Raw genomic sequence first — 26,426 nt, 5'->3', positions numbered from 1 at the left:
CCATAGCTAGCTTTTACAACCTATTCATAGTTGTTCTGTTGGCCTAATATGTGCACTAGTTAGTTCCATAAACGACGAGTAGCATGTGTGTTTGATGCAAAGGGTAGGTAGGACAAGGTAGAAAGGCAACTTCTTAGGCGGGATTGGAGCAGTGTTGATTTCCGTGGGAAGAAGATGTATTTTAAATCTTGCCTACGTAATCTCTGGTTTAGAATATTGTAGCATTGCAAGCATTACTGACTGCAAACCCCGGGCCCAGATGCGCTTGCATGAAGAAGATGGTTGCTTAGTCGGTTTGACCGATCCAAAGGGGGCTTATTTCGCAGCAATTCCCAAGTGATAAATGATGGTGGGAAATAGATGGCAGTCTCAAGGGTGGGTGGGGGGTGTCAATTGTACTTGATTTCCTGCAAAGCGAAAAACCAGCTCAATTGCCCGACTGGGCTGATTCGGGTCCAAAACATTTTGCTCTACGATGCGGTTTCGTTGCAACCAGAGCCGAGCTGAGAGCGCTCCTGTCCTCTGTCCTTCCCCTCCCCTCCCCTTTTCCTCCACGCTGTTGGGATTAGGGAGTCCTGACGTAGCCAGACGCTGATTGGTTGACAGCCGATGGGATCTAGGCGACCAACAAATTAAGGCGGAGAAGCTAGGGGCTGCTCCACAGAGTTGTCTCTAGTGCTCATTGCCGCCAACTCGAACCCATGCTCCGGGTTCAGGGAAAAATTGAGCATCGCATAACCTGCCCGGCTCTCGAGGTTTGTCCTTTCCAGTGCTGCCTTTTCCGCGGGTCGGCTTGGTTCTCCTCCCTTTTGCCTGGGCTGACGCCAGGGCCGGTGTAGGAAAAAGAAGGAGCACTCAGAGGTGAGCGTGGCTAGGTTTTGCGATTTTAGGCACAGCGGTCTCGGAGTCATGGAGTACACCGCGTCACCCAAACCCCAGCTCTCCTCCCGTGCGAATGCCTTCTCCATCGCAGCGCTCATGTCAAGCGGAAACCCCAAAGAGAAAGAAAGTCCCGAGAACACTCTCAAGCCTCTGGGTAAGTTTAGTTTCGGGATTGTCCGGCGTTCGGGGAGAAAGTAATGTGCGGGGGGTTTCTGTGGGATCTAGAGGGGTTGTTTGCATAGATAGCAAACCTGTGACTCTTAAAGACGATCTTGAATTCGCTCTTATTTGACCTAATGATTGAGAATGATAGGGAATGAAACCGAAGCAGTAGACACAATTTAAAATTTCAGATCCCCCTCCCAACAAGCAGAATTTTAACGATATCTATTGATCCTAGCACAATCTTTACTTAAGTAACATCCAAGAGATACAAGAAATCTGTATATGAGGAAAACTGCCCTGCAGTGTGAATGTATTGAATTCACCTGTCCTGGGTTTTAAATTGTACTATTCATATTTCATATTGAAAGGAAGCATTTAAAGGTGACGATGTTTGCTTGAGCTTATTAATTCGAAATAAAGCTTTTACCTTTCAAAACCCAGCCTAATTCCAAAACGGAGAAGGCCTTGCGGGTACCCTTCCTAAGAGTCTAACTGATGGGAAAATAAGCTTTAATTACCCTATGCGAGGGACTCCCAAGCCCACAAAATCACCATGCTTCGTCAGCCAAAGAAAATAGGGCGAAAAAACAGCTTTCTTTGTCCACCTTATTTGAAACTCCTGCTTTATAAAATTAACCAAAGTTCTGCTCCACTGGGATTTGTCTGCTTTTTAAAGTGCAAGGATCCACACAGCCTCCTAGTATATAATTATTGGGTATTCGATAGAAATGTACAAGGCTACAGTAAGGGGGACATTTCCGCCATAAACGGATATAACGGCACCTATACTTATCTGGAATACTGGTGAGAATGACACTGAAAGTCCCATTTAAATTAGTGGGTCTTTTTTTTTTCCAAATATGAGGCACAGGATCAGACCATAATTTGAATAAACAAGATCTGCCCACAATCAGTGCAGTGACAACACCTATCCTTAGTTTCAAGTAGAACCGATTTCCAGATCATTGCTGGAACTCTTTGTATTCTATATTGGTGATAGAGGAACGCAATTACATAGAACTAATCACTGTATTTACTAAAGTTCAGGCAGTGGTTCCAAGATAATTGGACTGATTGCAAACAATGCTGTCTGAATTCAAGGGGATTTTTTTACTTAATAATTCTCGATTGGAGCTTTAAATTTGCCACTTAATTGCCAAATCCTTAAGATTTCCATTTGGAAATGTTTCCATGATTTTTAAGAGAAATTGCTGTCAGTCTTGAAATGGTGTACAAACTTAAGGAAACGAACGTTTAAAAAATGACTGGAAAGCTGAATGAGCTGGCTGTACTTTTCATAAACTTTAATAGATCCCCGCCGCATGGATTTCCTAAAGAAAAGCAAAATTTCCTCCAGTTATTTCCTTTAAACATTTTTCCATAATTTTCTGTTTTGAAAGTTTGCTGACATAGCAGCGTCAATACTTTCTTTAGAGTTGTTCACAAACATTGTTGAGCAAAAAAACCCACACCAAACGCTTCTCTTTTCTGCTTCGTTAGCCGCCTTCCTAACTACTAGAGAAAATAGTGCATTTTAGAAAAATTACACAAATTTTTCAAAGAGAAATAGAAAAAAACTCAAGTCTTAAGTTTTATTTATTTAGCGTATGGTAAATACATTGACTTATAGTAGTTCAAATGTTAATGTCCAGTCCACCTAGCCATTTGGTCTATGTTGAAAAAAATCAGACATTGGGCTGGTGTAAGATCTTGATGGACATTCGGATTTATGTCTTATGTAAAAAAGTGACCATATAAATGAAACATCCATGTGAAAAAACATTCCTTTTTAATTAACTTTAGAGAATTAAAAACATCCCTAAACTAGCTTCTTTATCTTCTTGGAGAGGAAGTTTTGGGAAAGTTTTTTTTTAGGTTTGAGCTCTAATAAGCGTAGGACAGACAGAATATTGTTGTTTTTAACTATAAAAGAGGGCGATCGCATATCTGTCTTTCTCCCCCCCCCCCCCCCCGGCTAGGATCCTCAAAATGTGAGTTTCTTCCTTTCATTTCAATTTTCAAAAGAAAAATCAAAGAAATTTCAGAGTCGACTCGCAAATACTCATTAGACCCAAATTATACAGAGGTGCTTTAAGATCTACTATTAGACTTCATACAGGACGACTGGGAAATGAGCTGGGAGAGAGATGGGGGATATTCTGCTTTATTTGTTAAGCGCAAGTATTGTCGAAGTCGATGTGACGGACTGTATCCCGTCCCTGTTGATCTCTATGTACGAAGTCCTTTTGTTTTTAGCTGCAAGCTTCTGCTCATTGAAAGTATTAGGTTCCACATTGTTGTGTTTTCCCTATTTCCAAATCTGGAAACAGCCAAAACACACACACACACACACACACACACACACACACACACACACACACCATTTACATCAATGGGACGCTCACTTGGATCCATCCAAGCTTCTTCTATCCTGTTAAGCCAAATAGACCTTCCAGGCTTTGCCACATTTATTTGATGGGCATGAAGTAAGTTATTAGCCACATTTCTCTAAAGGGCAACAAGGGATTTCTGCCCTTTAGATCTGAGCTAAGTGGTTCAGTGGTCTGATCCAATTCCTTCTATTATCAGAAAGTCTGCTGAATATCTTCTAGGCGGCAGATCCCTGCAGATACTGACCTAATGCTGCTAGATTTTATTTAAATTTACAATTGCTTGAATTCCGTGTGGAAGTTTTCTAGTGTAACTTCTGCTTTTCAGATTCCACTGCGGTCTAAATAAAAAAAGATTTGTAATTAAGGCCGAGGTATAGGCTTGAGATCAGGAAGGTTCTATTGTTGTCCGGGTTAGAAGTGGGACCGGGGCTTAAGTGTTAAGTGAACAATTATTTTCAGACAGGTTAGTCCGGCAGAGTTCCCAAAAATCAATTCCTTTATTACCATTAATTTCTTGGACATGAGAATTATTTTTTGTTCTTGGTAAATAACATTTTGAAAGGAATATAATTTCATACTGGATTGATTCAGACCCGCCGATTTCAGGTGATCAAAAGTAAGCTTTTACGTGGACTTGGCCAATAAAGTGAATTTCAAACAGCTGGAATTATTGTGAGCGATTTATTCCTCAAGAGCCCGGTCCTGGAGAGTAAACATCGAAAAAGTCCGAAGCGATTGGGATTGTCTTCAGTCTTAGGGATCCCAGAAAAATCAGTCGGTCTTCGTTAGTCATTGTCTGCTTAATCGATGTGCCAATTCTCTAGAAGCCCTTTATAGCGGGCCTAATATTTTGCAGGCACTAGATATTTCCAAGCTGCTGTCTGGTATGCATCTACTCAGGAAAAAGTCACTTCAGCTAAATTTGTAGAGTGCTGAAAGCTTTGTGATTTCTAGCGTCACCCAACCATTGCAACCAGCTGAAGTTGTAAATCACTCATGAGAAAATGCACATTTCATTCATTTGTTTCTCTGATTCCCAAGATTTAGAAACCAACACATCTCGTCTAATGTGTTTAGGCAAGGTGGATCCCATTAGTCCAGGAGCCACTCCCCCTCCCTTCTCCTGCAACGTCCTTGGAGAGATTGGGAGAGATTTCTAGTTTTAAAGTGGCATTCACCTGACGACTAGATGGTTTCTGGGAGCTTTGACTTAGGTGGACTGCCTTGTATCTTGACAATTGTTGAATTGACCGTGTTTTTTGGCTCTCCCCACTCCACCACCACACCTAGTAAACCATCTCCCTAATTCCTTTTCTATTTTCTATTTTTGTCTTTTAATTGCCTGCTCTTCAGGGAGCTCAAGGTTGTCTCTGTTTCCTTTTTATCTTGACAATTCCGAAAGATTGAGCTAAACACTTCTAGGTCAGTTTGTGGTAGAAACCAGGATCTGAATCTGGGTTTTTTTAGACTTGATCCTCCACTTTAACCACTATTTTATGCAGCCTCCTCTTCCTAATGAAGGGAAAGTCAGATCAGAGTTCATTTTGACGGAAAGGTTGTGTGTCTGCAATTATTTTGTACAAGGCTCATCTATATTAATTCTAGATTTTTCTTTAACAACTCAAAGTACTGGGCAAGGTTTTGCATTCTCCTTTTCTTCTAACAATCTTGCAAGCAGATTTGTGTGAAGTCAGCAGCTAGCGGGTTGTATAAACTTACCTGCCTTGATTCATTTATAATTGAGCAGTGTTTCCAGAAAACTGGAATAAAGTGAATCAAATATGGTTAAGTTATCAGTGAGTAATCCTCTTCTATAAGCAGCCACTTTTGGAGGGAAGTGGCCACATATTTAACACTGCAGTCTGCATCAGACAGTGGAATTAAATGTCATTGTGTTCACTGATCTCTAGAAAATGTGTTTAAAATGAATAAATATACCTCTGAAATCTAAAGGTTGTTAAAGTTGGGCCTGGTGAAAGGGCTGTCTCTGTCCTGTAAAACCATCTGCTGAATAAACCAGATTTGTAACATATATCCAATAGGTTTCTTAAAGATAACCCCCAATTAAATGAATGAGACTTCTGACCAAGGTTCTGGGAATTCCCACAATATTATTTAGCACCAGCTAAATTATGGATCAGTGATGACTTATTTTCGCTTATCAGTTGTTTCCCACAAAAGAAGTGGCTGCACAATGCAATTAGCTATGGGTGATCGAAAATTCTTCTGGGCAATTCAATAAAGAATTGAAATTAAAGACATATAACAGCCACCCTCCCTGTTGGAATGATTCTGACCTCCCAATTTTTTGTGAGATGCTCAAATCGCTCTAGAATTTTTTTACTGAATGCTGACCCAAGTAAATGCTCCTCTGTTTAACTAGCAAGTACCTCTATAAGTAAACTGGATATAGTAGCTGCTCTGATAGTCTAGCTTTCTCTATGCAAGGATAAAAATCAACTAGTGATTGCATACACCCATGAACGCTTCTAACTAAACAGTTAGTTCCTGGATTTTCTGCTAGATTTTGCTTTTGAACTTTTCAATGGGAGGGTGGGGATAGAGATCATCACGAATTCTTCTATTCACTGGCATTGACGCTTTGTCACTCAGGGGAATAATGTAAATTGGTCTGTTCTGGAGAAATGGGCAGAATTCTTTATAACTGATTATAAATGCAAATATATTTGGAGAATAGGCTCATTTTTTTTAATTAAAAACTTGCAGAATCAACAAGATTGAAAAACAGAAGCAGAACCCCATTAGACGACATCTTTCTTTCTTTTTCTCCCTTTCCTACCCCTTTCCCACCTGTTGATTCCCAATGTAAGAAGAAAGCTGTGCTAGGGAAAAAATACCAGGAGTCTGGCTTTTCTGACTAGCAATTTTTATTAAAAACCAAGTTCACAAAAGCTGCTGGGATTATCAGACATTGGAGCAAATTGATTGCATAAAATTAATCAGTCCGGGACCTTTTGTTTCATTTCCTGGAGAAAGTTAATATATCAGCTACTTGCAGCCATCCCACACACAAAACCATGGTGGATCTTCTTACCAGTGTCTTGCTTTTCTTTTTGTCCTCTTTTCAGAGAAATTCGTGGAGAAATCATCTTGTCCTCAGCCTCTGAGTGATTTGCCAAACGTGGACACCCAAGGGGATTTCAGCAGCAATAGCAGCCCTTCCTCTCTCTGCACAGAACCACTAATCCCCACCACCTCAGTTATCCCTAGTGAGGAGATGGCTAAGATCTCCTGCAATTTGGAAACCAAAGAGCTTTGGGACAAATTCCATGAACTAGGGACTGAGATGATAATCACAAAATCAGGAAGGTAAGACTGGAATATTGCTTGACAGTGTTTGGAATCTTACCCACAGCTGCTACTTTCAGATGTGCAAAAATTTTCTAGAATTATCCAGCAAAAGTGACAATTGTTGGGATTTCTGGAATTTATAGTTTTAGTATAGTTTCAGCTAGGTCAGGCTAATATACAATAAACATTGTGCGGTTCAATTCTCTATTTGCCCTGACACCTTAGTGCTGCCCCAGAGCTATGATTCTCTCCCTTGCTCCTAGCATTGTTGTTGTTGAAGAGCAATGCTGTTCGTAATTAGGCATCTGATAGTATTGAGCAGTTCAAATGTTTTTATAATAACCTTTGTCTGTATGCTGCATGGATTTGAAGCAGTAAAAATATAGGAAAAAATATATTTTTAAAAAAGCATTATTATTTAGTTACCAGGGGCAGCATACTCAGATATGTACCATGGAAAGCACCACCAGGCACATGGCTACAGGAAGTCAGCTTTGAGTGGAGTTTTAATGAAAAGTGGATTGACTTGACTTTATGAAAGAAAACATTTGCTGAGTTAGTTTAAAAGGGGTAAATTGTCTATGAACAAGCCTGGAAGGGAAGCCAGTGATGTATCCTTCTCACTATTTAAACATCCAGTCTGTGCTAGAAATCTTGTCAGACTAAAGTAGTGCTGACTTGTTCACTGTGTCAGTGCTTTAATATACCACAGAACTGAGTGACACACAGCCGAATGGATAATTACCACCACAGAAAAGTGTTGCATATGAAGTGTCAGATAACATGGTGGGGGTTTTTTGGGGTCTGTTTTTGATCTGTGATGGCTGTTTCACACAAGCACTAATAGTTGATGTCAAACTCACAGCGATAAATATACATTGGACATTTGCCCTTATAACCCACAGCAGACTCTGAAAAGTTACTATCTCTCATTAATGTATGATGTAATCCATCAGATATTGTCTTCCATTACTATGTTTCAATTTGAGGAGATATACTACATTGGTATATTAATATGTATTAGAAATCTTCAGATGAATTTTTATTTGGGGTAAAATAAAAATAAGACATTTGAACTAGAAAAGTATGTTTCAGTGAAAGCATTAGAGTGACTAATGCAGAGGTGGGTTGCTGCCGGTTTAGCCCAGATCGGGCGAACCTGTTGTAGCAGCAGCGGGAGACTCCACCCACCCACCCGGATGCTTTTGCATTTGCATGCACACATCCACAAGTAAGCCGGTAGTAAAAATAATAGAAACCCACCATTGGATTAAAGTGGAAATCTTTGTAAAACAAGCCATAATTTTAATGGAACAAATCTAATTTATGAATTAGATTGAACCCTTGTAAAATGAGGAAGGTGATATAAAGAGAATTCTACCAGAAGCAATTTCCAGAAAAGTAACTATTTTTAGTTTCTTGCAATCAAAACAACAAAGAGAATTGAGACAATTTTGAAGATCAAAACAGCCATCCCAGACCTTAGATATATAAACCAGTTCACTTAGCCCCAACTGGTGAGTTGATAGTAACAACCTGTTGCTTATAGATTAAATAAATATGTTATCTGTGAATGATAGGAATTCAATACACACTGTATTTATAACTAGGAAAGTAAAGCCAGTATTACCCTTTGGAAAAATTAATTCATCAGAGTCTAGAAGCTTTTCTACACTGCACAGAATCATATCCAAAATGTTCATTAAATATTGGTGCATACCAGAGACTCTACAACATTATTTCTACTATGCCATTATTTTTGTTATTCCCCCCACCTACACTCCAATCTGCACATACATGGAAGAGTTATGACATTGTTTAGGCCAAAATGTATAAATTATAAAAGGAATGATCAAATGTTCATTTTGTTAGATTATTTTCTTATTTTTGCTGTTAGCATCTGCTTCATATAGGAGTCCCATCCGAAGCTAAAAGAAATTTGCTGGGCAGTTTAAAGTATTTGTTTATTTCTCACTGGATTGTCTGCCTCAGCTTACTCTGTAACCCTGCTGAATAATTAAATACTACTCATGGTCTTAAATATGATGGTAAAAACTATTACAGTATAGTGGCCTTCGAGAAAAACCAATCAAACAACCCTGTCTAAATTAGAGGGTAGTATGGGAGAATATTTTGAATCTTGGCTCTGTTATTTTCATGCTGATTTACGGTGCAGTCATCCTTGCAAATCAATGATACTGACCAAAGAAAGGCTATTGAAGTATTTTACCTGATCTTATTAATACTCCATTATGGGAACTCCATGGGTTTAGAATAATAATTTAATAATAATTAATTATTTCCTTGTCCTTTTATTCTCACAATGATCCTCTTATAAGACAGTTTCCTGATGTTTAATACTGGTAGGGAAAACTATTGAAAACTGTTTTAAAAAACATTTATACTGGTTATTAAGCCACACCAAATTAAAGGTATAAATTAGATGCAGATGGAAAATATTTACTTGTTTAAAAAAAACCTGGGAGACATTTGAACTTTTCTTGTAAAATATTATATTCAAACGTAACCTTGGTCGCAAGTTGTTTGAGAAAAATGCACCAATTTTTAGATACTAATTATCAATCTTCTTCACAGAAATGTTTGGCAGACATTTTTCTTTTGGACTGCAAGAGTTGTAATTGGCACTGCCAGTATAAAGGCATAATTCATAATAGATGTAAGAACTCAAGGAAGCCTAAAAATTAATGAAAAGGAAGATAAAGAAATGGGGTATATTGAATCATTAACATAATTGGATGATTGTTATGACATAAGCTTTAATAGTTTGGATTCTACTTCATCAATGCCCTGAGTGATGCAGTGTGTGGAATAGAGAAGTATAGTTAGTGACATCAAGTTGGAAGTAAATAAAATGAAACCATTGCAGACATAGGTAGTTAGGTAAAGATAAAGGATTCCTTGTCCAGTCATGTCCAACTCTAGGGCATGGTGCTCATCTCCATTTCTTGATCAAGGCAGCCCGTGTTGTCTGAAGACATTTTCCATGGTCACGTGGCTAGCCTGGCTGTACAGAATGCTATTACATTCGCACTAAAATAGTACTTATTAATCTATTGGCATTTTATGTATGTGCATGTTTTAAAAGTGTTAGGTGGCAGGAGCTGATAATTACCAGTAACTGGTAATTGGTAACTGAATTGTTGCACAATAGATGTATGAAATTCAGATAATTTTTTTCAAAATTTGCATCTCTAAAGTTGGAATATGGCGCTTTTTCAGCAATTCAAAACATTCAGCAAATGCTGGAATATTTTAAAAAATAGCAGACCAAAATACACACCAAGAAGGAGCTTCCCCTCTGTAATTATTGGAAAATTAGCAAAATATAAATCAAAACCAGTTAATCAGATCAATAAAAACTTATTTTGCTTCCACTTTCCTGTTTGAATTCAGCTGTTCAGGCATATTAAATGTATAATTTTCTTCAACATTGAAACATTTTTAAAATGCCTATTGCAAGTTTGTTGACTCTCCTCCACCTCTTGAAAATTTTCCTTTTATTTCTGAAGATAATGAGTTACTGGCACCAGATTATTTCTCATATATGTGCAGTACACAGAAAATAATTATTTGCTTCAGATATTATAGAAGCTTAAATGGCTAATACTTCTGCAATTTATCCAAGGTGAAGAGTTACAAATATTTCTATATTGAAAAATTAGATGTGTAGGAAAATGCATCTGATGGCAGTGTTAGCTTCTATGCCCATAAGCTGCCTCTCTGGTGCCAGTAACTAATTATCTTCAGAAATAAAAGGAAATTTTTCAAGAAGTGGAGGAGAGCCAACAAACTTGCAATAGGCATTTTAAAAATGTTTCAATGTTGTGTTTCCACAGTCTCTATTCAGTTGATTACTACAGTATATTATTCCTCTTTAGAAAATGGGTGTAATTCTTGGGAATCTCCATTGCCTTCTGAGATACTTACCTGCCTCCCTTCCTTTTGTGAAATTAGTATGCCAGGTAGGGCTGGAAGGGAGAAAGGCAGACTTATGTGTTAATTATAACACAGTCTGAGCCCGTTGTCCTTATAATGAATAAGGTGAAATGGCTTATTTTAAAAATCCCCAGTGCACAAAGATTACATTCTCTCTCTCTCTCCTTCCCTCCCTCCCTCCCTCCCTCCCTCCCTCTCCCTCTCTCCCTCCCTCTCCCTTTTTCCTTCTCATGCTGCAATGCCATTTTTTTTTCTTAAATCAGTTGTGAGGGATTATTCTCTTTACAAATTGTTTTTCTCATTTCCTTCTTTCTGTTTCAGAAGAATGTTTCCAACCATTAGGGTTTCCTTTTCTGGTGTGGATCCAGAAGCCAAGTTCATTGTGCTCATGGATATAGTTCCAGTGGACAATAAGAGATACAGATATGCCTACCATAGATCTTCCTGGCTGGTTGCTGGCAAAGCAGACCCCCCTCTGCCTGCAAGGTTAGTTCACCTGAAAATAATGTACTTGCAAGCAGCCACTTTTGCACACATACACAATTCTGTTAATATTTACTTTGGTTTCAAAAAAATTACATCAGGAGTTGAATAAGCAAAAAAAGAGTGCTTATGGATACAAACTTTCTTTCTACTGACTCAGAAGCAGTATATATTTTCTGTACTCTTCATTTAAATGCTTACAATTTCTAGGCATAAATTAATTAGTAACAAAAGGCTATGTCTAATATGCAAAGTCATGTAACTTTTTTTTAAACTATTCGGTCCTTTTCTTAATATTTTTGTTGTATTAAAATAAGTGACTTATTTTTCAGGAAGAAAAATAATGCTGTTCTTTTTTTAGATATCTTTCAGATCACACATTTTATTTATCATTTTCTGTTATTTTTTAGACTCAACTGATAAGCACAACTGAGAGGTTGTTACTTATGTCCATTTATTATAGAATAACCTTTATTGAACAAGGCAGGTTCCATTGTGAAGAAAATTGCAAGGAACAAAATGTATTTCACAAATATTGAAATCTTAAGAAACTGTTAACTTCCAGTCTTTGAAGTTGCATTTATTATAGGTTCCATCGTAACCATTTCAGAAAGTTTTTTCTCTCATATGTATGCTTTGGGAGAAAAAAATCTTTGACATAATGCTTTTGGATTATCCTCTGATTGCAATAGCCTTGATCATTTTTAGTGTGATGTGTTTGTCCGTTTTCAAATTTGAGCTTATTGCAGATTAAACTAAAAATCTCAATGGCGTAAATTGAAAGAATAAGTTAGACTCTAGTATTAAGACTTGGCAGTTTTGAATTTGCCTGTTCATGATCATCATCTGTGTTCTGAAACGTTGGTTCTAAAGCTCTTACTTCCAAATGTTTTTTTGAAACAGTAGTGATCGTGGTTTTCAAGTTGGTGAAATTAAATTCATTGGTTGATGTCGGGAGGACTTATATATTCATTTCTTCTATAATGGGCACTCAGAAAGAAAGAAAAAGTCACCAATGTAGGTACGCTTTGGTGACATTCATACCCTTGAGCATTCTCTGCAACATCTACACAGAAATAACTTTCAGAACTACAATTGCAAACTTTGTAATGGATAAGGATTATCCAGCATCATTTGAAAGCATTCTCATTCATAATGCTTCATTACAGATGACCATTAAATCCTTCTTTTCCTGCTGTCAACATGTGAAACAACTTTGTAGGTACAGTATGCTGTGCAGGCAGGAGGTTAAAATTCCTTCAGGGAAAGCACATCTATTGTGAGTCATTGTTTAAATAGCTCTACTAACCCAACCAAAAGTCTGAAAGAGGTATCATCCTTATGAGTTCTAGCTTGCTGATATCTCTATCTTTTCTGAGTTTTTGTGTTATAGCGTGAATGCAAGTTCAGAGTGTTTACTTTTTCCTTGAATGAAGAAAACAATCCTTTGCTCTTTTCAATCCATGATAAAAGTGCTGTACAAATTGTGTAATTGTTCTAACAAACAATTACTAGTCAATGGGAGTGGGTGGGGAGGAGAACAGTCACTATACCTTACTCTACTTCTTGTTTATGTACTGACTATACAGGTAGTCCTGACTTACAACAATTGAGTCCAAAATTTCCATTGCTAAGCAAGTCAATTTTTAAGTAAGTTGTGCCTCATTTTACAACTTTTTTGCCATGGTTATTATGTGAATAACTGAAGTTAAGTGAATCATGCGGTTGTTAAGCAAATCTAGCTCCCCCCATTGATTTTGCTTGTCAGAAGCTCCCTAAGAATGTTGCAAATGATAGTTCCAGGACCTTGAGATGCTGCAATTTTGTAAATACATGGTGGTTACCAAGAGCTAGAATTTGATAACATGACCGTGGGAATGCTGCAAGAGTGGTCATAGGTCACTTTTTTCAGTGCTGTTGTAACTTGAATGGTCATTAAATGAATGATTGTAAGAGAACTACCTGTATTGCCTATGGTTCTTGCTAGCTCAACACCCACCCTGCCATTTATATCTAGCTTTTCTTCCAATAAATGCAAGACCACAATCATGGTTAAGCCCAATTTGATCTTCATAAAAACCTATATGGACTGGAGCAAAAGTAAATGTTATAGGCTAAGTTTTGCCTTTTTCCAATGCTTCACTCATGCTTCTTCAACCTATTTTTCCAAGGGTGACTATAGTTCATAATTGGAAGGCATCTGGAGAAGGCCACTGCACCTCAAATGGAAAATGCTTATTTGACCTATGTGTTGTTATTTCAAGCTCTGATTAGAATAGCTTCAGGGACAGAGAAACAGTGTAGTCTACTTGGACAAAAAGATAGCAGAGGCCACACTTCATATACGGAAACATTAAGCATTCTCGAAGAGATAAAAATATGTCTGAGCCTTTCTAAAGGCCCAGAGAATAATAGCCTTAAATAGAAACATTTATTTGTGATGAGACCAATAGATGAAGTATTTGGTGGGTCTGCTTTATGTTGGTCATATTTATTTAGAATTTCCTGTTGATTTCAGTGGAATCCACTGGAGGTTGCTGTTCTGCAGTTTGGTTTCATCAACAATGTGCTTGTAAATAAGTCATGCTGTGTCCTTATTCATATAGGGATATGGATATAGAATTTTTCCAGAGCAAATATACCTTAAGAGATCAAAACTATGCAAGTACGAAATATTATATTCTTTTACTTCATGAACCCTATTGCAATTTATATTATTTCTTCTGACTGAAAAAAATGCTTTATGCCAGAAAAGCCATTTTTAAATCAGGATTATAAAAAACAGTGGTATTTGGCTTCATAATATTTTTATGAATAAAATGCATTGATGTTTTACTGTAGATGTTTTACTTTATGTAGGCTTTTAATCAATATTTTTAAATGCAAAGCGCCAAAAGTCCATTGTGAATCTGGTATATCAATCACTGCTCAGATTGTTGGTAAAAGAAGTCTTCTTGGATTATTTAATATGAAATTATCCTACTATCGTTTTATGAGATTGATGTACTGTATGAAAGGCCGGAAAATCTATGTCTTAATAATCAAATTAATGTGGAAAATAAAGTAGGATCATAACACAGTCAGATAACTGATTCCTAGAGTTTAGTGGTAGATTTATGTAGATTGCTAGATTTCCAGATTTATAATGGAAATCTTTCCTGGAGTTTTACTGAGTTTCCTGAAGTCATCTTTGGCATCTTGAGCATAAAAAGAATGTGCTTTAATACTGAGAGATGGTTGTAATCCTGATTGGAAATATGTTGGAGGGAAATATCTTTGATTTCATCAAACACAGGTAACTTCTCCACTTTCTAAACTATAATATCAGCATACTGTTATTTAAGATTTATCTTTTTGAATCTCCATTCACCCCCCTCCTGCTGCAATTCCAAGTATGAAACTAGTATTTCCTATCCAGTTTAGACAAATCGTCACTTGAAATTGTTAAAGGACTAGGGAAGATGTGTCGCCATGGAAAAGAATAAGAAAAAATAATATTCAGAATGGAAAAACCCAAATAATTATTTTTCAGAAAACTAAGCTTCTAATAATAATAAAAAATTGTTTGGTGGAAATATCTTGCAAAATTTTATGACTGAATCTTTTTCTCTACTTCTAACAAGTTTTTCATCTAAAACTAAGTATCATTTAGATTTATATCTGTTCTTTGGCTATTTTTTCTCCTTTTATGTGGGTTTAAGAGAAGAGTCTAAAAATAGTTCGCCAAACTGAATTAAAGTTTTGAGAATGATGCCTACTAGTTTAAGTGCTCATGTTTTATGGAAAGTGTCTGTCTGTCTGTCTGTCTGTCTGTCTGTCTGTCTGTCTGTCTATCTATCTATCTATCTATCTATCTATCTATCTATCTATCTATCTATCTATTATCTGTCTGCCTGCCTGTCTCTCTCTGTCTCTCTTTCTGCTTGGTGGGCCTTGATGAACTTTGTTGTTTGGTTTTCCAGGCTATATGTGCATCCAGATTCTCCATTTACTGGGGAACAATTGCTGAAGCAGATGATATCCTTTGAAAAAGTGAAACTCACAAACAATGAGCTGGATCAGCATGGTCATGTGAGTACTTTGTCCTGTGAGAAGGGAAAACAATACTCCACCCTCAGGTTCTTTCTCCTGCACCTGTTGAAAATGCCAAAAAAACAACAATAGTTGTTCCTATGATTATTAAGTAAACTTTAAAAGCTGTGAAATTTCATGGAGAGGAGGAGATGGGGCATGTAACAATATCTTTATCACAGATGATATTTTAGCATTTATTCTTCTGTTCTGAAAACCCATTTTTAGTCATCTGTAACAGCTAACTGTTAATTATTTAAGAATTTCTGTCCTGAAAAATTTTCCCTACCTTCTTTTTCTTTGATGTGTTTTGAAGAGCAATAAAACAAGTCTAAATGTTGGAATCTGCAATTATGCAAAACCTGATAATGTAACCTGCATTTAGTCCACTCTTTTGGGTGACCAAAGCAGGAAAGTATTAGATGTCTAGGGATATTGTTACATCATAATATTACATAATAATATAATATCAGTTTAATGAAACTACACCATAGTTGTCTTCGATTCTGCCATATATTAGAGCAAGTTCCTCAGCATGCCATATGTCACATAGCCAAAAACCTTTTGCATCCCTGATGTAAAATATCAAATATTTAAATTTAGGATAAATACTGTATGTCTGACTATATAAAGACTGAATGTGAAGAAATGTAAATTGCCTTGTTATTTATTTAAATGTGAATTTAAGTATAAATAATATTACCCTTTGTTTTGAAGCTATCTGGCACCAGTACCTTTGAGATTTCCAAAACCTTCCTGGGAATCTGATTGAGTGACAAAAACTAAGGAAGAAAATGATGTTGGCTTTTATCTGCCTTCATTTTAAGACCTTTAGCATCCTTCCTCTTACTAAATCTCATAAAGTGGAATTAATTTGTGGCAATTGGTGTACATTAGAAGTGAGACTAGAACTAAGACCAGGACCAAAACGATTTATTGTTTCTTCTGATACTAGCCAAGAATCTGGCATATCTTTTTTGTCCTCTTTACGTATAACAGTTTTTATGGATAAGACAATACAATTTGCTGACTGAAAATTATTCTGATTGTGTTTTCTCTCCTTTTATTCTCTCTAGATAATTTTGAATTCAATGCACAAATATCAACCTAGAGTGCATATCATCAAAAAGAAGGATCACACAGCCTCCTTGCTTAATTTGAAATCTGAAGAATTCAGGACATTTATATTCCCAGAGACAGTGTTTACAGCTGTCACTGCCTACCAAAACCAACTGGTGAGTATTTTCACCCAATTCACTAACTATTGAAAAGTGACCAGATTTTAAGATGGGTAAAGTGGGACACTATTGATGGGGGTGGGGGCTTGGAGCACCTGAGCTATAAAAAAAGCCTTCCCACGATTGCCTTCCCCCAACGCCCCCCAACCTTTTCAAAAGCCACCCCCATCGCCAGCCTCTCCCAACTGGATTCCCACCTGCTTCCCCTTGGCTCACCCGGATCAGGTTGCTGATGGCGGCTTGCACTGCATGGTTGCAGGGAGAGCGGCGCCCAAGAGAAGCGGGCAAAAAAAAACTTCTGATGGCTGAGCCGCTTAGCCCGGGACCGAGCCTCCTCCTCGCTGTCTCAAAAACGTCACGCGTCGGCATACGCACATGCAGCAGGGTAGGGAGCCTCGCCCCTCATCAGGTGCTTTGAGCGAGCTGAGTGGAGGGAGGGAAACTACTGCCCTCTAAAGGCCACATCGGGAATGACACTTCAGAGAAATAAAAACTTTTTTTTTAAGGGCGTCCTTTTTAAAATTGATGATTCGGCGTCTTTTCTTTCTTTTGGAAAATTGGGACTTTTTGAACACGCCGCGGAACACGGGACAAATTTTGAAAAATCGTGACTGTCCCACCAAAAGCAGGACATCTGGTCACTTTACACTATTGTCAATGTTTTGTAAACATTGGGGCTGAATGATACAAACATTCTCAGAGTGAGCTAGAAAGAACAAAATGATCTATCTTCCTTTAATTACATATCAGCAGAACATCTTAAAAAGGCTGTAGGCCTTTAATTTTTAAAAAGGCCTACAGCCTAATTTAAGAGTTCTTCTAGCTTAATTCCTTCTCTTATTGGTCCTTCATGTTATACCTGACAAAAACAACACATAAAAATACTTGGCCAGTGCAGGGTCAGAACTGACAGTATTAATGTTTTTTTAAAAAAAATTATTGGCAAGGCCTTACCTCAGAATATGCTACTTTTCAATCAGAATACATATCAATTTCTTATATTAAAAAAAACCCTTTCCTCTATATTTTCAGTAATATTTGGACACAGATCTTTGCCTAGACAACTGAGATAGATCTCTTATACAAATTTGGAACATGTATCAGATTTGGGTATGCAGGTGTTTTTTCTTCAGAATTAAAATTGAGATCCTTCTTCAGTCTGCTATTGTAATTAACTAACATAAGGTGATTGTGGATGTCAACACAAAACATTGATCATAACAAAGCCAGTTGAGAAACATAATGTAAGCTCATCCTCAGAAGGTTATATGTTTCAGTCCTCAGAGTTCCTAACATTTTTGGTCTGAAGTATGCATGCACACACTTATGCTCATGCTAACCACACTATTTCTGGCTGAACTGGTTTATAAAAACCAGTATGATATCAAGTTGACTGGAAAAGTCACATCTAATTATATGCCATAATTATTCACTTTCAAAGATGTCTGCTGTAATATTCCTGGATTCCTTTTAAATTATTCTCTTTCAGTCAGGAGACATATCTGATTGCTCAATTAATTGGACAAAAACTGAAAACTAGGAACAACTTGATTAGGAAAATTGCAGGAACAGACTGAGGGAGTACAAGCCAAAACATTATGTATAATGGTGCAATCATTAGTATGCTGTATTGCTGAATATTGTGCAACTGTGTGCGGAAGAAGTTATCATACAACAAGATTGATGTTAATTTTAATGACACAATGAGAATGATGTCTGGAGCCATTAAATCTGCACCACTCTCATGGCTGCATGGTCTTTCTAACATTGCCCCTCCTGATTTCAGATGACAAACAAGAGACAGTTCGAGAGCAGAATAAGATAAACATCCCATTGACTCTTAGATATCATCCAATATATAAAATATTAGGCCATCTCTCACCAGGTTTAAATTTAGGAAACTGATTTTGAATAACATCACAGTCTTACAATCTAGATGGTGAATAGCAGTTGAGATGGATTACTTTTAATAACCACAATCAAACAGATCATACATATCCAATAAAACCACTTCCAGGAATGCAGTTGCCCTGGAAAATGTGGAGCCACCTGAATAGAATCAAGACAGCCTATGCCAGAACTAGGGCAAAGCTCTTTAAATGGGGAATGGTCAAGAGTCTGCAATGTGACTGTGATGCACTGGAACAAATGATAAAATATATAGCTCGAGAATATCTCCTCAGGAAATTTCAAGGCAGATGAGATGATCTCACCCCAGCCACACCAGAAGCAGTTAGATGATTAGCTTCCTTAGATATCAAATTAAAATATGTATCCCATTGCAATTCTGTGGGTCCATATTTTATGATGATTTTATCTTGCTTTAATACAAAGTATATGCATGCTATACTTTATTTTCCACATATTGTATATACACATGAGCACACATATATAATATGTTGATATATATTTGCTTTGATGCTTTATTTAAACTACATTATTATAACAGTGATTGCATGACCTCTGCAGTTGCCATTCATTAAATAAAATAAATGAGACATATCAGATTAGTAACTCCTATAGGAACATGCTACTGTAGATAAAGTCTGCTAAATTTTTTTTTAACATGTATTAACAGAGAGATGGAAATTTGTAGTCGTCTTAATTTTGTTATAATGCAATTCTTATTAACACTTACCTTGTCTCACAAGTTGCTATACATTAGTTACAACTATTTTTTTTAGATACTAGATTGAAGAATGTGCCTCTAATTGTTATCTGAAATCTGAATTTTTTAAATATATCAGTTCCTCAGAGAAGCACATTTCCTCAATGAGATTTTGGGTCTGAACCTTCAGGACTCTTAAGTAGCTGGTAGGAAAATTTAAAAGTTACAGTCCTTACACATTTGGACATTGCCCATTTGTTGATGGATACTACAGAACACAATGTTGAAATGCATGTAACATATAGTTTATTTTGTTTCAAATAAAAGTTAACAGTATCTAAGGATAACTACCAGTCCACATTCATCATTATGCTCCTCAGAAGACCAGCCTAAGGAACAAATGGTAGAATTATGTGCACAGTGACGCAGTGGTTAGAATGCACTACTCCAGGCTACTTCTGCTGACTGCTGTCTGCCAGCAGTTTGGCAGTTCGAGTCTCACCAGCTCAAGGTTGACAGCCTTCCATCCTTCTGAGGTCAATAAAATGAGGACCCAGATTGTTGTGGGTAATATGCTGACTCTGTAAACCATTTAAAGAGGGATGTAAAGCACTGTGAAACAGTATATGTCTAAGTGTTATTCCTATTGCTGTTTTGGAGATTCTCCAGGCACCCATCAAATAAACCACAAGTTTATTTGATGTAACTCACCATCTCTGAGGTTGATTCCACACTGCAGTTGTTTTATCTCTTCCTCTCTAAATAGAATAATGAAACTGATCGGTAGTCATTGAGAATAAGAATATTGAAATGTTTCTTCCATGTGTTCAATCTAATCTATCCATCTGCTAGATTTGCATAGTTTACTATGAAGCTGATTGGTAGTTATTGAGAATAAGAATATTGAAATATTTCTTCCATGTGTTCAATCTAATCTATCCATCTGCTAGATTTGGATAGTTTACTATGAAGCTGCAATAGTTGAATTGTGTTTTTCTACAGAGAGAAGGAGGCTGATTTGAGTTTCTTGAGTCCAATGAAAAAATACACCACCTAGAAACTCAACCAAATTAGGGCACTGGAAAGAAATCATCAGTTCTACTCTGGCTTCAAAAAGCTGCATTGCAGCAAGAAAAATCAATCCAGCTTTCAAAACTACCTTATACTATATATTTGCATTGACTGTGGTTGTTTCTAAACCAGCACAAATGCTATCCATCTAGCCCAGGGGTGTCAAACTCAAGGCCTGCATCCTGGATGCGGCCCATGGGGTGCTTAGAACTGGCCCATGGGGCAACCCAAGAAACAGCAAAGGACCAGCCCATAGTGTAAAAATGGAGCTTGGGAATGCTACACGTGGCCCTCCCAAGCTCCATTTTCTGCTGCAACAGCCTCCTGTAGACCTTGGCCAGTGAAAACAGAGCTCAGGAGGGCCATACTCTATTTTCGCTGGCAGAGTCCTTGGGTCACCACAGGCACCCCGACACGAGGTCAAGTTGGCCATGCCCATCCTGACCACTCTCCCCCCAAAGGTCAAACAAAACTCTGATGTGGCCCTCAATGAAATTAAATTTGACATCCTGATCTAGCCTATTAATGCCATAGAGATTAGGGTGAAACTGAAAGGGAGGTGGCCTGAGGTATAATAATTTAATGAATTCCTCATAAAATTAAAATCTATGGACCTTCGCTAGACTGGAGATTATAGAATTGCTGAATTCTTCATTTTGCTAAACATATTTAGAATTCTTTTTGTCTTCTTTAATATTTCAAGCAATTTTCTAGAATGGCCCAGGAAGGGTTTTATCAATGGATATAGTGAATGCCTTCTTTTGAGCTAATTTAACTGAAACACTCCAAAGGCAGCTTTGGAATCAAGGATGTTTTTTTCCTTCTCCCTCCTAATTTGAAAACTCCCCAAATAGTTTTTGACATACATCGTAAGCTATGTCAGAATAATCTTCTCTGATCCTGGGTGTCAGCCTCTGCTTTGCTTGTTTGCAATTGGCTGCCATAGAATCGGGGAGGGTGGGGCATAGTATTTGGGAAGGGAATTATATGGTACTGGAGGAGTATGTAGAAAGGAGTTTTGTTCTCACCATCTTCTATGCATGCTAATGGCCGATGTTTGGTCTTGGTCAAGGCCAACTGCCTTGCATACCAACCTGATGAGGCCTTTTGAAGATGCACCCCCACATGAAACCTTAGGGAGTTGGTGCTTGGACACTGGGCTGGGGCATTTGGAGTGGGGGCTGGGTAATCATTTGATATGTATTGTTCACACCTTTTTGGCTCATATCTTGCTTTTCTTTTCACTGCTTTCAGTTCATACCTAGTAAAAGTACTTTATCTCTATTCAAATGGAATTGAGGTTTTTCTTTCTTGGATACTGAAGGAGGCATGCCTGACATTAAGCAAGATCTCAGCTTGCACCCATCCCAGAGTTAAAAGCTTCCATGGGGGGAGCACCCAAATGTCTAACCCCTGCAGCGAACAGGAGAAGATGATGGCAAGGGTCACAACCAGCCGAAAACAAGAGGATGACTGGCGGGCAGCTGAAGGAGAGGATTTCATGATCACCCATGCTTTACACCTTCTTCAGAAGGCTTGGGAACAATGATGCTTCCATGTGAGTCTTGCTGAAAGGGAGAGTGGATTAGCCGAGCAGGCGGAGGGGGGAGATGAAGACCTGGCTAGCTCTGAAACATCCCTGGGAATGGCTACCGGAGCTGGGCAATGGGGAGGGGCCCCAGTTCAAACTCCCCCAAGAAGGGAGGTAAACTGCCCAAGGCAATGAATTACAAATGTTCCTCCTCTTGGAGGGAAGTACAGAGGAGATCCCAAAGAACTGGGGTTTTTTTTAAGTCCAAGTTTGGGATTACATGCAAAAGTATGGTGAGGATTTCCCATCAGAAGTTGCCAAAGTGAGAAGTGTTACTATGGCTTTGGAAAGCAAAGAGGCTGCCTGGATGGTAGCTTTGCATAATGATGATTCCCTCCTGCTGAGGGATTACAAGGGATTTATGACAGCCCTGAGGAAATGCTTTGATGATCCTCTCCTAAATCAAAAGACAAGGAGCAGGAGGAAATCCTTAATCCAGGAGGGGAAGCCTGTGGCTGAGTACACACAGGAGTTTCATGAACTGCCTGTGCATATGCAGGGGTGGTCTGTGGAGGCACCAAGAGCAGGAAAGGAGGAGCATCAGGAGCCCAACTGCTACACTAGACATGGCCAAAACTGACCCCGGCTGGTGGGAAGGAACCTGGCTGGCAGCTAGGGAGATGCTGTGAAACTGCCCTGGAAGGCCTGGGAGATGCCGATGTCCTTCCACCAGACCAGGAGAAGAAGGAACCCTCCTTTTCTGTGGGAGAAAATGAAACTGACTCAGATGATGACCATTTGGTAAGTCCCCGATTGGGCCCCATGACCATCCCAATAGAATTAAAAGTACCCTCAACTGGAGCCCAGGGGAAGATGCTGGCCCTTTTAGACTCTGGATGCACCCGATGTGTAATCAACCTGGAGATGGTAGAGAAAATGGGTCTAAGACTGAGAACTATGAAACCATTGTCTTTTGCCAGTGGATGGGACAATTGCTGGGCGGCCGGCCCATTTTGTAATTGAACCAGTGGAGATGTGGATTGGGGACCACCAAGAAATCCTGAGTTTCATCGTGGCACCAGGGATGGAATGGCTCCTCGTACTGGGATTACCTTGGCTGTGGAAATGGAACCCTCATATGAACTGGTGGAAAGGGTGATTACGCATCCATTCAGCTAAAGGAACAGAGGGGAAGAGAAAGACTTCCCACCTAGCCATAGCTGCAACGGACTTAGCAGTTGTCACGCATGAGAAAATTGTGGGAGAGGAAAAAATCCCCAAAGAATATGGGGATCTCAGAGAGGTTTTCAGCAAAAGGGCTTCTGAAAAATTACCTCCTCACTGTTCCACTGATTGCAGCACTGAGATCCTCCCAGGGGAAAAACTCCCTAACCCTCAGATTTATTCAATAACGCCATGTGAGATGGAGGAATTACAAAATTTCATTGACAAAAATTTAAAAAGGGGGTTCATACAACCCACCAGACCACAGGTGGCCGCACCCATCTTATTCAGAGAGAAAAAAGATGGCTCCTTTCAGCTATGTGTCAACTATAAGAACCTGAATGCCATTTGAATGGAAAACATGTACTGTCTACCCCTCATGAAGGACATGTTAGCCCATTTGCATAAAGGGAAAATTTTCATGAAGTTAGACTTAAGAGAAGCCTACTACAGAGTCAGAATAAAGGGGGGAGATGAGTGGTAAACTGCCTTTGGGATATTTCCAGTTTAGAGTACTCCCATTTGGACTTCAGGGGGCGCCAGTGGTCTTCATGCAATTAAATGAAGTGTTGCATGAACACTTGTACACCCGGGTATTGGTTTACCTTGACGACATCCTTATCTACAAGGAAACATGTGAAGAATATGTGACTTTGATGTGCTCGGTCCTCAAAAAACTTCCGGCCGCTGAACTTTATGCTAAATTGTCTAAGTGTGAATTTCATCAGGAGATAATTGATTATTTGGGTTATCATATTTCCCATGAAGGCTTTGAGATGGACCCGGGGAAAGTCCAAGCTGTTACTGAGTGGACAGCTCCTCGCACCTGCAAGCAACTACAAAGTTTTGGGGGGTTTGCTAATTTCTACCATCAATTTATCCCCTCATTTGCACTGCCAATGAATCTCCTGAAATCAAAAGGAGAGGCTAAACCTAGGCCTGGTAAGCATCTGAACTGGACTATGGAATGTCAATCAGCTTTCTAGAAGTTGAAGTGACTGTTTGCAGCTGAACCTGTTTTGAAACACCCAGACATGGATGCACCATTTGTGATTCAAGCGGAGTTGGGGTTTTTCTTTCTTGGATACTGAAGGAGCATGCCTGACTTTCTTGGATACTGAAGGTGTACATGCATCCTAGTCATTTGTGGAGGTGTTTTTAGAGAATCAGAAGACCACTGCTTATAGCTAAAAGAGGCAGACTTTTCCAGGACCTTGTTAATATAGACAAGTCTGAGGTTTTTTATTACAAAGAGAGGCAGCATACACAATATAGATGAAGGAGGAAATGGTACCCTGTATTACTCCAGACTAAAGCTTGGCTTACTCATTCACATACATAGCATTAGTGAGACTTTAGAGGAAGTGGGCAGCTGTTCTGGAGCCGTTCTATATTCTAGATCTGGAAATATTAATATTTTCATTAATATCTCAGAAGGAATATCTATCAAATTTTCCAGACTGAAATGCCTAAATTCTTAGCAAAAAGAAATCAGATGCCCAAATATAGGATGGAGATACAAGATTTGGGAATACTGTGTGTGAATATTGTAAGATGCAAACAATCAAAATACCATATTTTTTGGACTATAAGATGCACCAGAGTATAAGACACACCAAGGTTTTGAAAAGGCAGATTAAAATAAAAAAATTTTGCACTCTGCAGACCTCCCAAAAATGGCCCTTTTTCATGAAAATGGGCCTGTTTTTTTTTCAAAAAATGCCATGAATGGGCTTTAGGAGGCTTATAGAGTGCTCCTAGGGGCTGGGAGGGGGGCAAAAGTGAGCAAAAAAACCGGCCCATTTTTCACTCATTTCTGCCCTCCCCAACCCCCAGGAGAACTCTGCAAGGCTCCTAAAGGCTATGCATGGCCATTTTGGTGAAGGGGTTTCAGGAGGCAAAAATGCTGTATTCAGTGTATAAGAAACACCCAGATTTTCTGCCTCTTTTTTGAGGGAAAAAGGTGCATCTTATACTCCAAAAAATACGGTAGCTCAGTTGAAGAGGTTTCTTTATTGTTGACTTAACTGTACACAAGAAACTTGCAAGACTGCCTGCTTTCTCCTTAGAAAGCTAGATAGAGAGTTCATTGTTTGACCTCCTATGGTTCCTTCCACTTATAGCATCCAAACTGCAATATATTTTAACTCCCCACCCAACCCCAGGCCTTCTTCCTTTTAGCCATTGATTTCACTACATTATGTTCCTGAAACTGTAGTTGATCCCACAAACTAATATGAGATAGTAATTAGACATAGCTATTACAAATGCATATGTAATGTCTACTATATCAATAGAGAGTCTGTTTCCAAGTCATTAAAAGAAGTAGTCCCTCTCTTTTCTCCATTGGCCAGAACTCACATTGATATTAGTTATAGAATTCATATATTTTTTTAAAAAGATTTAGATAAACTTGTTCAAAGAAGAGCATAAGGATGCTCGTGGGATTAAAAACCAAATCTTAATGATTAAACCTAAAGGTTTAACTGAGCATCTCTGATTTCTAAGGTAGGGATAGCAACCTGACTATTATTTGTCCTTGGGCAATTATATCCTCTCCTTACACATTGTATTTTAAGTATATTTAAATATATTATCATTTAAATAATATAAAGAAGTTAGCATACAGTAAAGTAACATACTAGTTTATAGCACTAGTTTTGTTTCCAAGAACAGATACTGAATGAAGAGGAAAGAAGATGCTACCTGGGAAGCAATAGGAAACAATTGAACAGGGAGGGAATCCACAGTTGCTTAATGGTATAGAACAAACAGGCCCCTCCCCTACAATGGGCCAGGTAGACTTTTAGACTTGCAAGATTCTGTTAAAGTATCCTGACCAATACAATAGAATTGGCTCATCTGGTCATGTTTCTTCCTTGATTTATTGGAAGACTGACAATATCTGTTCTTGGAAATAAAACCCGTGCACCGCATCTGGTAATCCTGCTAGTGACCAGGAACATTGTCCTATCCAAGTTTCAAGAGTCCTATGAAATCCAAAGGCAGACATAATCCTAAATTAGAATTCATTTCTATTTCCACCCGTTATTCTTAAAATATCATTGACTTTTATTCTGTTTATTCACAATTTGATCTCTTTTTTATTAAGTACTTATATAATTTCTGCTTCTTTGAATTTGTTTCAGAATGTGAACTACAATAGGGAGGGAGACTTTCCTGCAAGTTGTGTCTTTCAAGATCAATCCTTGTTGTCATTTATGGTTTTTAGGAAGACCTTCAAAATTATTTTCTTTTCCATGGCATTAATTTTTCTTTGAATTTTTCTTGTTTTAGCAGTTTGGGATTGAAGTATTTGTTATTGAACTGAGTTTCATCCAGGTTTCCATGATGCAGATATATTATTTCAATTTGTTGGGTTTTGTAGCCTAAGTATAAATATTAGAAATTAAAGGTGCATTTTCTAAGTTGATGCTTGATTTATTGTTTCTTTTAACAAGTGTTATAGAAAATTCACAGATTTTAAATAA

General features: G+C 38.2%; 1 protein-coding gene across 1 annotated transcript in view; it reads left to right on the top strand.

Annotated features, from left to right (window-relative positions):
* The first annotated feature begins 678 nt into the window (after positions 1-678).
* The window catches only part of TBX20 (T-box transcription factor 20), a 79,246-nt gene continuing 53,498 nt past the window's right edge, over positions 679-26,426 (top strand). Inside the window, exons 1-5 of the mRNA XM_032234518.1 lie at positions 679-1,036; positions 6,530-6,770; positions 11,031-11,195; positions 15,155-15,263; positions 16,340-16,498. Coding sequence (XP_032090409.1) covers positions 910-1,036; positions 6,530-6,770; positions 11,031-11,195; positions 15,155-15,263; positions 16,340-16,498 — 801 coding nt within the window. The 5' untranslated portion in view covers positions 679-909. The remainder of the gene's footprint in view (positions 1,037-6,529; positions 6,771-11,030; positions 11,196-15,154; positions 15,264-16,339; positions 16,499-26,426) is intronic.

Source organism: Thamnophis elegans, chromosome Z, assembly GCF_009769535.1.
Source record: "Thamnophis elegans isolate rThaEle1 chromosome Z, rThaEle1.pri, whole genome shotgun sequence".
Classification (NCBI taxonomy): Eukaryota; Metazoa; Chordata; class Lepidosauria; order Squamata; family Colubridae; genus Thamnophis; species Thamnophis elegans.
This window is presented reverse-complemented; position numbering and strand designations above follow the sequence as displayed.